Source organism: Salvelinus sp. IW2-2015, linkage group LG14 (assembly GCF_002910315.2).
Source record: "Salvelinus sp. IW2-2015 linkage group LG14, ASM291031v2, whole genome shotgun sequence".
NCBI classification, from domain to species: Eukaryota; Metazoa; Chordata; class Actinopteri; order Salmoniformes; family Salmonidae; genus Salvelinus; species Salvelinus sp. IW2-2015.
Genome location: NC_036854.1, coordinates 1,617,059 through 1,632,446, shown reverse-complemented (window position 1 = coordinate 1,632,446; position 15,388 = coordinate 1,617,059). Strand labels below are relative to the sequence as shown.

The 15,388-nt window shown below is 45.6% G+C and overlaps 1 protein-coding gene across 1 annotated transcript in view; it reads left to right on the top strand.

Annotated features, from left to right (window-relative positions):
* Positions 1-15,388, top strand: part of vps39 (VPS39 subunit of HOPS complex) — a 61,547-nt gene that overhangs the window by 37,503 nt on the left and 8,656 nt on the right. Inside the window, 7 exon segments of the mRNA XM_070446754.1 lie at positions 117-125; positions 677-818; positions 4,912-4,998; positions 5,230-5,303; positions 6,497-6,713; positions 6,953-7,081; positions 10,221-10,323. Of these exon segments, the coding sequence (XP_070302855.1) occupies positions 117-125; positions 677-818; positions 4,912-4,998; positions 5,230-5,303; positions 6,497-6,713; positions 6,953-7,081; positions 10,221-10,323 (761 nt within the window).

Genomic DNA, 15,388 nt, shown 5'->3' with positions numbered 1-15,388 from the left:
CCATTGTAATGCTACCTTAATGTACGCATGGATCCTCAGACGTACTCCCATCTCCATTGTAATGCTCCTTAATGTACGTATGGATCTTCAGACGTACTCCCATTCCGTTGTAATGCTACCTGCATGTACGTATGGATCCCTCAGACGTATCCTCCCATTCCGTTGTAATGCTACCATATATGTACGAATGGATCCCTCAGACGTACTCCCCATTCCATTGTAATGCTACCTTAATGTACGAAGGATCCCTCAACGTACTCCCATTCCATTGTAATGCTACCTTAATGTACGCATGGATCCCTCAGACGTACTCCCCATTCCATTGTATGCTACCTTAATGTACGCATGGATCCCTCAGACGTACTCCCATTCCATTGTAATGCTACCTGCAGTGTACAACCTCTGTGTCCCATTTACACCTGTTTATGCGTATAGCCTCAAAGGGTCAGTTTCCTGGACAATGATGTAAGACTAGTCCTGGACTGAGAAGCTCTCTCTTTTAGTCCAGGACCAGTCTTCATCTGTGTCCCTAAAACCAGCTCAACAAACTCATTCCTTAGTCCTTCTTCAGAAATAAGATGAGTTTTATATTGCTTATGTTTAATCTAGTGTCTCTCTCCTCTCTCCAGACCAACGTGTCCCCTGTGTTAATCTAGTCTCTCTCTCCTCTCTCCAGACCAACGTGGCCCTGGTGTCCCCTCTGTTGCGTCTGGATAATAACCACTGTCACATTGAGGAGAGTGAGTACATCCTGAAGAAGGCCCACAAGTACAGCGAGCTCATCATCCTCTATGAGAAGAAGGGCCTGCATCAGAAAGGTAATGAGCACCATCACACCACCTCCTCCATGCTTCAAAGGTAATGAGCGTTGTCGCTATGGCAACGTTTACACAGGCAGCTCATCATCCTCTATGAGAAGAAGGGCCTGCATCAGAAAGGTAGTGAGCACCATCACACCTCCTCCTCCATGCTTCACGCTCTCATTGTGGGTGTGTTTGAAGAATACTAACACGACAACTACACTACCAGTCAAAAGTTTGGACACACCTACTCATTCAAGGGTTTTTATTAGATTTTTTTTACTATTTTCTACATTGTAGAATAATAGTGAAGACATAAAACTATGATATAACACATATGGAATCATGTAGTAACTAAAAAAGTGTTAAACAAATCAAAATATATTTTATATTTGAGATTCTTCAAAGTAGCCACCCTTTGCCTTGATGGCAGCTTTGCACAATCTTGGCATTCTCTCAACCAGCTTCACCTGGAATGCTTTTCCAACAGTCTGTAATGTGTCACAAATGCTTCATCATTTATTTTCTTAAAAGGCCTTGAAATAATAATAATCTGGCCTAAATAATTCATTTTTGTTCCTTCTGAGGCTACCTGGCTTGTTCCAGACTGATTTAGAGTTAGTATGTTGTTTTAATGGCCTGTTGTTCCAGACTGAACATCAACATGTAGACTGTAGCAGTCTATAGGTAGGTAGACTGTAGCAGTCTATAGGTAGGTAGACTGTAGCAGTCTATAGGTAGGTAGACTGTAGCGCGTCTTATAGGTAGGTAGACTGAGGGTCTATAGGTAGGTAGACTGTAGCGGTCTGTAGGTAGGTAGACTGTAGCGGTCTATAGGTAGGTAGCTGCTAGCGGTTCTATTAGGTAGGGTAGAGCTGTAGCGGTCTATAGGTAGGTAGAACTGTAGCGGTCTAAGGTAAGGTAGACTGTAGCGTCTCTATAGGTAGGTAGACTGTAGCGGTCTATATAGGTAGGTAGACTGTAGCGGTCTATAGGTAGGTAGACTGTAGCGGTCTATAGTAGGTAGACTGTAGCGTCTATAGGTAGGTAGACGTGCGGTCTATAGGTAGGTAGACTGTGCGTCTATAGGTAAGCGTAGACTGTAGCGGTCTATAGGTAGTGTAGACTGTAGCGGTCTATAGGTAAGGTAGACTGTAGCGGTCTATAGGTAGGTAGACTGTAGCGGTCTATAGGTAGGTAGACTTGTAGCGTCTATAGGTAGGTAGCTGTAGCGGTCTATAGTAGGTAGACTGTAGCGTCTATAGGTAGGTAGACTGTAGCGGTCTATAGGTAGGTAGACTGTAGCGGTCTATAGGTAGGTAGACTGTAGCGGTCTTAGGTAGGGGTTAGGACTGTTAGCGGGTTTAGGTAGGTAGACTGTAGCGGTCTTAGGTAGGTAGACTGTAGCGGTCTGTAGGTAGGTAGACTGTAGCGGTCTGTAAGGTAGGTAGACTGTACGCGTCTTAGGTAGGTAGACTGTAGCGGTCTGTAGGTAGGTAGACTGTAGCGTCGTTAGGTAGGTAGAGCTGTAGCGTCTATAGGTAGGTGACTGTAGCGGTCATAGGTAGGTAGACTGTAGCGGTCTATAGGTAGGTAGACTGTAGCGTCTATAGGTAGGTAGACTGTAGCGGTCTATAGGTAGGTAGACTGTAGCGGTCTATAGTAGGTAGACTGTAGCGGTCTATAGGTAGGTAGACTGTAGCGTCTATAGGTAGGTAGACTGTAGCGGTCTATAGTAGGTAGACTGTAGCGGTCTATAGGTAGTAGACTGTAGCGGTCTATAGTAGGTAGACTGTAGCGGTCTATAGGTAGGTAGACTGTAGCGGTCTATAGGTGGTAGACTGTAGCGTCTATAGGTAGGTAGACTGTAGCGGTCTATGGATAGGTAGACTGTAGCGGTCTATAGTAGGTAGACTGTAGCGGGTCTATAGGTGTAGACTGTAGCGGTCTATAGGTAGTAGACTGTGCGGTCTAAGGTAGGTAGACTGTAGCGGTCTATAGGTAGGTAGACTGTAGCGGTCTATGTAGGTAACGTAGCGGTCTATAGGTAGGTAGACTGTAGCGGTCTATAGGTAGGTAGACTGTAGCGGTCTATAGGTAGGTAGACTGAGCGGTTCTATAGGTAGGTAGACTGAGCGGTCTATAGGTAGGTTAGACTGTAGCGGTCTATAGGTAGGTAGCTGTAGCGGTCTATGGTAGGTCGACTGTACGCGGTCTATAGGTAGGTAGACTGTAGCGGTCTATAGGTAGTAGACTGTAGCGGTCTATAGGTAGGTAGACTGTAGCGGTCTATAGGTAGGTAGACTAAATCAACACGTAGACTGTAGCAGTCTATGCTAGGTAGACTAAATCAACACGTAGAATGTAGCAGTCTATAGCTAGGTAGACTAAATCAACACGTAGACTGTAGCAGTCTATAGCTAGGTAGACTAAATCACACGAGAATGGTAGCAGTCTATAGCTAGGTAGACTAAATCAAATGTAGACTGTAGCGTCTATAGGTAGGTAGCCTAAATCAACAATGTAGCAGTCTATACTAGGTAGCCTAAATCAACATGTAGCAGTCTATAGCTAGGTAGCCTAAATCAACATGTAGCAGTCTATAGCTAGGTAGCCTAAATCAACATGTAGCAGTCTATAGCTAGGTAGCCTAAATCAACATGTAGCAGTCTATAGCTAGGTAGCCTAAATCAACATGTAGCAGTCTATAGCTAGGTAGCCTAATCAATCAGGTACAGTCTATAGCTAGGTAGCCTAAATCAACATGTAGCAGTCTATAGCTAGGTACGCTAAATCAACATGTAGCAGTCTATAGCTAGGTAGCCTAAATCAACATGTAGCGTCTATAGCTAGGTAGCCTAAATCAACATGTAGCAGTCTATAGCTAGGTAGCCTAAATCAACATGTAGCAGTCTATAGCTAGGTAGCCTAAATCAACATGTAGCAGTCTATAGCTAGGTAGCCTAAATCATGAGCAGCTATAGCTAGGTAGCTAAATCAACATGTAGCAGTCTATAGCTAGGTAGCCTAAATCAACATGTAGCAGTCTATAGCTAGTAGCCTAAATCAACATGTAGCAGTCTATAGCTAGGTAGCCTAAATCAACATGTAGCAGTCTATAGCTAGGTAGCCTAAATCAACATGTAGCAGTCTATAGCTAGGTAGCCTAAATCAACATGTAGCAGTCTATAGCTAGGTAGCCTAAATCAACATGTAGCAGTCTATAGCAGGTAGCCTAAATCAACATGTAGCAGTCTATAGCTAGGTAGCCTAAATCACAATGTAGCAGTCTATAGCTAGTAGCCTAAATCAACATGTAGCGTCTATAGCTAGGAGCCTAAATCACCATGTAGCAGTCTATAGCTAGGTAGCCTAATCAACATGTTAGCAGTCTATAGCTAGGTACGCTAAATCACCATGTAGCAGTCTATAGCTAGGTAGCCTAAATCAACATGTAGCAGTCTATAGCTAGGTAGCCTAAATCAACATGTAGCAGTCTATAGCTAGGTAGCCTAAATCAACATGTAGCGTGATTCATTGAAGAAGGAGTAGTGAAGTCTTGGACCCTTGTTCCGCAGAGAAGTCGTTAACCAAAGAAGTTGTGCAATCCGATTGATGAGCAATTGTCGTCCCCGCAAACCTCTACATTTGGTGATTTCTTTTTTTTCTTTCTAGTCCAGACAATTGATATTATTATTGTCTGAATTGTATTATTTACTCGCAGACAAGCGACACATGCCCTTTTGTTCTGCATTCTCTCCCTCGTTTCTCTTCCTCCACACCACTTCCTGACCCTGTGTGCGCTCCTCTCTTCCTCCCCTGCAGGTGTTGTTGGATCAGTCCACCAAGGCTAACTCTCCTCTCTTCCTCCCTCAGCCCTACAGGTGTTGTTGGATCAGTCCACCAAGGCTAACTCTCCTCTCTTCCTCCCCCAGCCCTGCAGGTGTTGTTGGATCAGTCCACCAAGGCTAACTCTCCTCTCTTCCTCCCCCAGCCCTGCAGGTGTTGTTGGATCAGTCCACCAAAGCTAACTCTCCTCTCTTCCTCCCCCAGCCCTTCAGGTGTTGTTGGATCAGTCCACAAGGCTAACGTCCCTCTCTTCCTCCCCCAGCCCTGCAGGTGTTGTTGGATCAGTCCACCAAGGCTAACTCTCCTCTAAAGGGACATGAGAGGACGGTGCAGTACCTCCAGAGACTGGGTGAGTTAACCCCCCAACATCAACTTAAACATCCAAATAAACACTAGGATTGAGACTTACAATAGGCTTTCCACACAGCAGAGTTGAAGTGTGTATGACGGCACTAACAAAGAGAACACCACAGTAGATATAGCACCATATGAGTATCCTGTAACCTTTCTACCATTCTCACACGCCCAAACCCTGTCCTCTCTGAGCATACCATTAATCATCTCTATTATATCTTGTCAGGGATGGAGAATCTGGTCATTATCTTCGAGTTCTCTCCCTGGGTTCTGAAGATCTGTGCTGAGGACGGACTCAAGGTGAGACGGGATTGTCAGGAGTTGGAACTGTCTTTGCCTACCCTAGTTGACTGCACTGTTTGTTGGAACGTTGCTGCGGGGAATTGCTTCCATTCCCACGAGCATTAATGAGGTCGGGTACTGATGTTAGGCGATTAGGCCTGGATCACAGTCGGTGGTCCAATTCATCCCAAATGTGTTCGATGGGGTTGAGGTCAGGGCTCTTTGCATGCCAGTCAAGTTCTTCCACACCAATATTGACAAACCATTTCTGTATAGACCTCGCTTTGTGTACTGGGGCATTGTCATGGTGTAACAGGGAAGGGCCTTCCCCAAACTGTTACCACAAAGTTGGAAGCACAGAATCGTCTAGAATGTCATTGTATGCTGTAGCGTTAAGATTTACCTTCACTGGAACTAAGGGGCCCCAACCATGAAAAACAGCCCCAGGCCATTATTCCTCCTCCACCAAACTTTACAGTTGGCACTATGCATTGGGGCAGGTAGCGTTCTCCTGGCATTCGCCAAACCCAGATTCATCTGTCAGACTGTCAGATGGTGAAGCTTGATTCGGTACCCCAGAGAACGTGTTTCCACTGCTCCAGAGTCCAATAGCAGCGAGCTTTACATCACTCCAGCCGACGCTTGGCATTGCGCATGGTGATCTTAGGCTTGGTGATCTCAGCCATGGAAACCCATTTCACGATGCTCCAGACAAACAGTTATTGTGCTGACGTTGCTTCCAGAGGCAGTTTGGAACTCGGTAGTCAGTGTTGGAATCGAGAACAGATGCTTTTTACGCGCTTCAGCACTCGGCGCTCCCGTTCTGTGAGCTGGTGTGGCCCTACACCTAAGCGACTGAGCCGTTGTTGCTTCTAGAAGTTTCCACTTCACAATAACAGCACTTACAGTTGACCGGGACAGCTCTAGCAGGACAGACATTTGACAAACTAACTTGTTGGAAAGGTGGCATCCTATGACGGTGCCATGTTGAAAGTCACTGAGCTCTTCAGTAAGGTCATTCTACTGACATTGTTTGTCTATGGAGATTGCATGTGTGCTCGATTTTATACACCTGTCAGCAGCAGGTGTGGCTGAAATAGCCGAATCCACTAATTTGAAGGGGTGTCCACATACTTTTGGACCTGTAGTGTACTTACTAAAATACATTCACTATCAATATTCGTCATACATATTGTGTGTGTCTGCCCCAGATCTTCACTGAGGACCTCACGGAGGTAGAGACCCTTCCCAGAGACAAGGTCCTGAACTTCCTGAGGGAGGGGTTTAAGGAGCTGGCTGTCCCCTACCTGGAACACATCATACACATCTGGGAGGACACGGGACCTGAGTTCCATAACGTCCTCATTCAGCTGTACCTGGAGAGGGTCCAGGGGCTCATGAAGCAGTACCTCAACGCCCTGCCCGAGGGTAAGACCTAATACCACCACCACTACCACTACTACTACTACTACTACTACGCTTGGGGATGACTATACACACTACTGGAGGCCTGTTATCAGCCAGAGAAAGCTGACAACATTGTTTTGGGGGGGCCTAAGGAATATCTAGTATCATTGATCTATAACAGAAAAAAGAAGTAGCCCTAGCACACTGCCCTGAGGTACTCCACAGCTGGGATCTGTCTTTTTCTGCTTCCTGTCCTGTAGGGGTTCCTGCAGTGGCTGCTGGGAAGGAAGAGGGGGACCTGGGAGAGTTTAGGAACAAGCTTCTGTGTTTCCTGCAGGTCTCTACCAGCTACGAGCCTGGACGACTTATCAGCGACTTCCCCTTTGATGGTAAGAATGGGATGGTTAGGTGGGGAAATAATCGATACGGTTACATATTGCAATATTATTTTGGACGATATATTGATATGTTGACTCTCAAAGTATCGATTTGTACTTGCTAGGTAGCATTAGCTAGCGCTAGTTGTCTGTACCTGCACCGAAACGCCAGTATTGTTCATCCTATAGCTTGTTCTTCATCTTCTTTTGAAAAAGTGAGCCTTCATGTTTTCAGCACTTATTTCCATGACTCTTGTCTCTCTGCAGCAGACAAACACTGAGTGTACAAAGCATTATGAACACCTTCCTAATATTGAGTTGCACCCCCTCCTAATGCCCTCAGAACAGCCTCAATTCATCAGGACATGGACTCTACAAGGTGTCGAAATCGTTCCACAGGGATGCTGGCCCATGTTGACTCCAATGCTTCCCACAGTTACCAAGTTGGCTGGATGTCCTTTGGGTGGTGAACAAGTCTTGATGCACACGGGAGACTGTTGAACATGAAAAACCCAGCAGTGTTGCAGTTCTTGACACAAACCGGTTCCTGGCACCTACTACCAAAGGATCGCAATACGTATAGATACATGAGGATCGCAATGCACATGGAGTCGCAATGCACATGGAGTCGCAATGCACATGGAGTCGCAATGCACATGGAGTCGCAATGCACATGGAGTCGCAATGCACATGGAGTCGTAATGCACATGGAGTCGCGAGAAGCGCTATACATATGGAATCGGCATGTATGGTGATATGGTCCCTGGCCATCCATTCCCCAGTGGTCATGGTGGAGACTGTTGGTCTTGTCCTCTCTGACTGCTCTGCATACGGCCCTTTTGGACTTCTTCAGTTGAAAGTCGCTCAGGAGTGTTTGCCAAATAACTCATCATGTAAAATGTATGTCATCTGTGTCTAGCCTGGTCCCAGATCTGTTTGTGTTGTCTTGCCAACTCCTATGGTCATTACCTAGCCTGGTCCCAGATCTGTTTGTGTTGTCTTGCCAACTCCTATGTTGATTACCTTAGCCTTGGTCCCAGATCTGGTGTTGTGCTGTCTTGCCCAAACTCCCTATGGTCAGACCTAGCCTGGTCCCAGATCTGTTTGTGTTGTCTTGCCAACTCCTATGGTCATTACCTAGCCTGGTCCCAGATCTGTTTGTGTTGTCTTGTCAACTCCAAAGGCTAATGTCTGTATGCTAGCATCCCTGGCCGTGTGCTCACCGTGCCCCTAGGTTGAAGATGACGAGGGTTCTAACTAGAGGTCGACCGATTTTAATTAGAGACGATTTCATAACAATCGGTAATCTGCATTTTTGGATGCCGATTATGGCCGATTACATTGCACTCCACGAGGAAACTGCGTGGCAGGCTGACAACCTGTTACTCGAGTGCTGCAAGTAGCCAAGGTAAGCCAAAAAACTATCAATCTTCACATAATTACTAGTTAACTACACATGGTTGATGATATTACTGGGTTAACTTGTTTGTCCTGCGTTGCATATAATCAATGCGGTGCCTGTTAATTTATCATCGAATCACAGCCTACTTCGCCAAGCGGGTGATGATTTAACAAAAGCGCATTCACAAAAAAAACACATTCGTTGCACAAATGTACCTAACCATAAACATCAATGCCTTTCTTAAAATCAATACACAGAAGTATATATTTTTAAACCTGCATATTTAGTTGAAAGACATTCATGTTAGCAGGCAATATTAAACTAGGGAAATTGTGTCACTTCTCTTGCGTTCATTGCACGCAGAGTCAAGGTATATGCAACAGTTTGGGCCGCCTGGCTCGTTGCGAACTAATTGCCAGAATATTACGTAATTATGACATAACATTGAAGGTTGTGCAATGTAACAGCAATATTTAGACTTATGGATGCCACCCGTTAGATAAAATACGGAACGGTTCCGTATTTCACTGCCAGAATAAATGATAGTTTCCGGATTTGACCATATTAATGACCAAAGGCTCATATTTCTGTGTGTTTATTAATAAAGTCTATGATTTGATAGAGCAGTCTGACTGAGCGGTGGTAGGCAGCAGCAGGCTCGTAAACGTTCATTCAAACTTTACTGTGTTCGCCAGCAGCTTTTAGCAATGCTTGAGGCACAGTGCTGTTTATGACTTCAAGCCTATCAACTCCTGGGATTAGGCTGTTTATGACTTCAAGCCTATCAACTCCTGAGATTAGGCTGTTTATGACTTCAAGCCTATCAACTCCTGGGATTAGGCTGTTTATGACTTCAAGCCTATCAACTCCTGGGATTAGGCTCTTCAAAGCCTATCCAACTCTGGATTAGTGTGTTTATGACTTCAAGCCTATCAACTCCTGGGATTAAGGCTGTTTATGACTTCAAGCCTATCAACTCCTGGGATTAGGCTGTTTATGAACTTAAGGCCTATCAACTCCTGAGTTAAGGGATTAGGCTGTTTATGACTTCAAGCCTATCAACTCCTGGGATTAGGCTGTTTATGACTTCAAGCCTATCAACTCCTGGGATTAGGCTGTTTATGACTTCAAGCCTATCAACTCCTGAGATTAGGCTGGTAATACTAAAGTGAACATCCAATAGTCAAAGGTACATGAAATACAAATGGTAGAGAGAGAAATAGTCCTATAATTCCTAAAATAACTACAACCTAAAACTTCTTAACTGGGAATATTGAACCACCAGCTTTCATATGTTCTCATGTTCTGAGCAAGGAACTTAAACGTTAGCTTTTTTACATGGCACATATTGCACTTTTACTTTCATTTCCAACACTGTTTTTGCATTATTTAAACCAAATTGAGCATGTTTCATTATTTATTTGAGACTAAATAGATTTTATTTATGTATTAGTTCAAATAAAATGTTAATTGAGTATTGTTGTAATTGTCATTATTACAAATATATATATATAAATTAATCGGCCGATTTAATCGGTATCGGCTTTTTTTGGTCCTCCAATAATCGGTATCGGCGTTGAAAAATCATTATCGGTCGACCTCTAGTTCTAATATCCCATAACCCTTTGCTTATAATTCTTCCTCATTTAAGCAATGGGACCAGCTATGCTAGTTGGCAACGACGCTGGTCCCATGACGCTTCCCCACCCTGGGTGTCTTCAATCTAGCCATGCCATTTGTCTGTGTCAGGTCTTCTGGAGGAGCGGGCCCTGCTGCTGGGTCGGATGGGGAAACATGAACAGGCCCTCTTCATCTACGTACACGTCCTGAAGGACACACACACGGCAGAGGAGTGAGTAGTACTATACACACACACACACACACACACACACACACACACGGCAGAGGAGTGAGTAGTCCTGCCTAGACACACAGACTCACACACTGTTGGTTAGCCGTTATTCCCCTCTGAAGTCTACTGAGAGGCTTGTGCCGACAGGGAAAGGAGCCATTTTTTCACCGGACTTGGTGGGGGCTGAGGAAAGGGGAGGAGATTTAACACTATACATCTCCTGATTGGGCAGGACAGAGGCTTCATCCAGGTTGATGAGGAATATCTATCTCCTGATTGGGCTTCAATTTTTGCAAATTTATTAAAAATAAAAAGAAGCGTAAGTGTTCAGACCCTTTGCTATGAGACTCGGAATTGAGCTCAGGTGCATCCTGTTCCCATTGATCATCCTTGAGATGTTTCTACAACTTGATTTGGAGTCTTACAACACTTCTTAGGACTGTCAACAGAATAAAGTCCGGCATAATGCCCCTGCCAGCCACCGTACCTCACCTTCCATGGCAGAGGCTAAATACACGGAGACCCTTTCATCTCTGTTCATCTCTCATCATCTCTCCTCGCATCCTTCTAAAAAACCGCTTTGGAGACCTGAGATCTTCTCATCCAGTTGGACCGAGGAGGAGATGGGAGGAATAAAGGAAGGACTCGTAGGGAGAGAGAACCAGGGACTGTTTTGTTTTGCTATTAGAGTTCCTCATGTGGGGGAAAACGGAGATGAGAGTCGCTTTAAAACAGCCTATAAGAATGAATGGAATAACATTTTTGGGGGTGTTTCCTCAATGTTCATCCGATCACAGCCAACAGTATGACGCACAATGTGACAGCTCACCAGAACCTGATGGTCGTTTCTACATAATGTGACAGCTCACCAGAACCTGATGGTCGTTTCTACATAATGTGACAGCTCACCAGAAACTGATGGTCGTTTCTACATAATGTGAACGCTCACCAGAACCTGATGGTCGTTTCTACATATTGTGACAGCTCACCAGAACCTGATGGTCGTCTTACATAATGTGACAGCTCACAGAACTGATGTCGTTTCTACATAATGTGACAGCTCACCAGAACCTGATGGTCGTTTCTACATAATGTGACAGCTCACGAACCTGATGGTCGTTTCTAACATAATGTGACAGCTCACCAGAACCTGATGGTCGTTTCTACATAATGTGACAGCTCACCAGAACCTGATGGGTCGTTTCTACATAATGTGACAGCTCACCAGAACCTGATGGTCGTTTCTACATAATGTGACGAGCTCACCAGAACCTGATGGTCGTTTCTACATAATGTGACAGCCTCACCAGAACCTGATGGTCGTTTCTACATAATGTGACAGCTCACCAGACCTGTTACATTCCTGATGGTCGTTTCTACATAATGTGACAGCTCACCAGAACCTGATGGTCGTTTCTACATAATGTGCGGCTCCACCAGAACCTGATGGTCGTTTCTACATTGTGACGGCTCACGCAGAACCTGATGGTCGTTTCTCACATAATGTGACAGCTCACCAGAACTGATGGTCTTTCTACATAATGTGACAGCTCACCAGAACCTGATGGTCGTTTCTACATAATGTGACAGCTCACCAGAACCTGATGGTCGTTTCTACATAATGTGACAGCTCACCAGAACTGATGGGTCGTTTCTACATAATGTGACGGCTCACCAGAACCTGATGGTCGTTCTACATAATGTGACAGCTCACCAGAACTGATGGTCGTTTCTACATAATGTGACGGCTCACCAGACCTGATGGTCGTTTCTACATATGTGAAGCTCACCGAACCTGATGGTCGTTTCTTACATATGTGACAGCTCACCAGAACCTGATGGTCGTTCTACATAATGTGACAGCTCACCAGAACCTGATGTCGTTTCTACATAATGTGACGCTCACGCAGAACTGATGGTCGTTTCTACATAATGTGACAGCTCACCAGAACTGAGGTCGTTTCTACATAATGTGACGGCTCACCAGAACTGATGGTCGTTTTCTACAATAATGTGACGGCTCACCAGAACTGTTTTCATCTGATGTTCGTTTCTGCCTTAGCTCAGTTCTCCTCACTTCAGTCTGCAACTTTCCCAAAATCCTTTTTCAGAAATCTGTTTTAGAGGAATTCCAGATTCCTCCTGATTCTGGAATCTTACAATCAGGATTTCTGGAAGATCGGTCAATTTTGGGAAAGTTACAGGAATTTACAACCTTTACTGAAGAGTGAGTAGGGCTGCAGAAAGTCTCCCACTAAAGCATCCAACAGCCGCTAACAACAACATGCTCATCAAAACACTCGTTGTGAATTGTCACGTGTTTTATGTATCATCACCTCCATGCTGATTTTGTGTTGCTCGCCCTCAGGTACTGTCATAGGCTTATGACAAAGAGACGGACAGAAACCAAGATGTGAGTAACCCTTATGACCGACGCATACAACATTACCTGCTTGTTAACCCAGTGGTGTTGTGATACAGGTGTAACTGTCTGGTAACCCAGGTGGTGTTGTGATACAGGTGTACTGTCTGTTAACCCAGTGGTGTTGTGATACAGGTGTACCTGTCGTTAACCCAGTGGTGTTGTGATACAGGTGTACCTGTCTGTTAACCCAGTGGTGTTGATACAGGTGTACCTGTCTGTTAACCCAGTGTGTTTGTGATACAGGTGTACCTGTCTGTTAACCAGTGGTGTTGTGATACAGGTGTACTGTCTGTTAACCCAGTGGTGTGGTGATACAGGTGTACCTGTCTTTAACCCAGTGGGTTTGTGAATACAGGTGTACCTGTCTGTTAACCCAGTGGTGTTGTGATACAGGTGTACCTGTCTGTTACCAGTGGTGTTATGATACAGGTGTACCTGTCTGTAACCCAGTGGTGTTGTGATACAGGTGTACCTGTCTGTTAACCCAGTGGTGTTGTGATACAGGTGTACTGTCTGTTAACCCAGTGGTGTTGTGATACAGGTGTACCTGTCTGTTAACCCAGTGGTGTGTGATACGGTGTACCTGTCTGTTAACCATGTGTGTTGTGATACAGGTGTACCTGTCTGTTAACCCAGTGGTGTTTGTGATACAGGTTGTACCTGTCTGTTAACCCAGTGGTGTTGTGATACAGGTGTACCTGTCTGTTAACCAGTGGTGTTGTGATACAGGTGTACCTGTCTGTTAACCCAGTGGTGTTGTGATACAGGTGTACTGTCTGTTAACCCAGTGGTGTTGTGATACAGGTGTACTGTCTTTTAACCCAGTGGTGTTTGAACAGGTGTTGTCTGTTAACCAGTGGTGTTGTGATACAGGTGTACTGTCTGTTAACCCAGTGGTGTTGTGATCAGGTGTACCTGTTGTTAACCCAGTGGTGTTTATAATACAGGTGTACCTGTCTGTTAACCAGTGGTGTTGTGATACAGGTGTACCTGTCTGTTAACCCAGTGGTATTAGTGACAGGTGTCCTGTCTGTTAACCCAGTGGTATTATGATACATGGTGTACCTGTTCTACTGCGCATGTACCTGTCCCCTGACGCCCACTGCTTGGGCCAATCAAAATGGAGCTGTTGGAGCACAGGCCATCTAATGGCAGCTCTACATGTCTGGAGCTGCACCACAGCAAGCTGAACCACTCAAGGTAGGCTGGCATGCCACAGCAACAGCTGAATACCACTAAGGTAGGCTGCACAACAGCACAGCTGAATCCACTAAGGTAGGCTGCACCACAGCCACAGCTAATACCACTAAGGTAGGCTGGCCCACACAGCTGAATACCACTAAGGTAGACTGCACCACACCACCGCTGAATACCACTAAGGTAGGCTGCACCACACCAAGCTGAATACCACTAAGGTAGGCTGCACCACCACAGCTGAATACACTAAGGTAGACTGACCCACCCACAGCTGAATACCACTAAGGTAGGCTGCACCACACACAGCTGAATACCACTAAGGTAGGCTGCACCACACCACAGCTGAATACCACTAGAGGGCTGCACCAACCACAGCTGAATACCACTAAGGTAGGCTGCACCACACCACAGCTGAATACCACTAAGGTAGGCTGCACCACACCACAGCTGAATACCACTAAGGTAGGTTGCCCACACCACAGCTAATACCATAAGGTAGGCTGCACACACACAGCTGAATACCACTAAGGTAGGCTGCACAACACGCTGAATACCACTAAGGAGGCTGCACACACAGCTGAATACCACTAAGGTAGCTGCACCACACAGCTGAATACCACTAAGGTAGGCTGCACCACAGCATGCTGAATACCACTAAGGTAGGCTGCACCACCACAGCTGAATACCACTAAGGTAGACTGCACCACACACAGTGAATACCACTAAGGTAGCTGCACCACACAGCTGAATACCACTAAGGTAGACTGCACCACAGCTGAATACACTAAGGTAGGCTGCACCACAGCTGAATACCACTAAGGTAGGCTGCACAGCAAGTGAAACCACTAAGGTAGGCTGCACCACAGCATGAATACCACTAAGGTAGGCTGCACCACAGCACAGTGAATACACTAAGGTAGGCTGCACCACCCACAGCTGAATACCACAAGGTAGGCTGCACCACACACAGCTGAATACCACTAAGGTAGGCTGCACCACAGCTGAATACCACTAAGGTAGACTGCACCACAGCTGAATACACTAAGGTAGACTGACCCCACACAGCTGAATACCACTAAGGTAGGCTGCACCACACGTGAATACCACTAAGGTAGACTGCACCACAACAGCTGAATACCACTAAGGTAGACTGCACCACAAGCTGAATACCACTAAGGTAGGCTGCACCACAGCTGAATACCACTAAGGTAGCCTGCACCACAGCCAGCTGAATCATAAGGTGCTGCACACAGCTGAATACCACTAAGGTAGGCTGCACCACGCTGAATACCACTAAGGTAGACTGCACCACAGCTGAATACACTAAGGTAGGCTGCACACAGCTGAATACCACTAAGGTAGGCTGCACCACCACAAGCTGAATACCACTAAGTAGGCTGCACCACACACAGCTGAATACCACTAAGGTAGACTGCACAACCC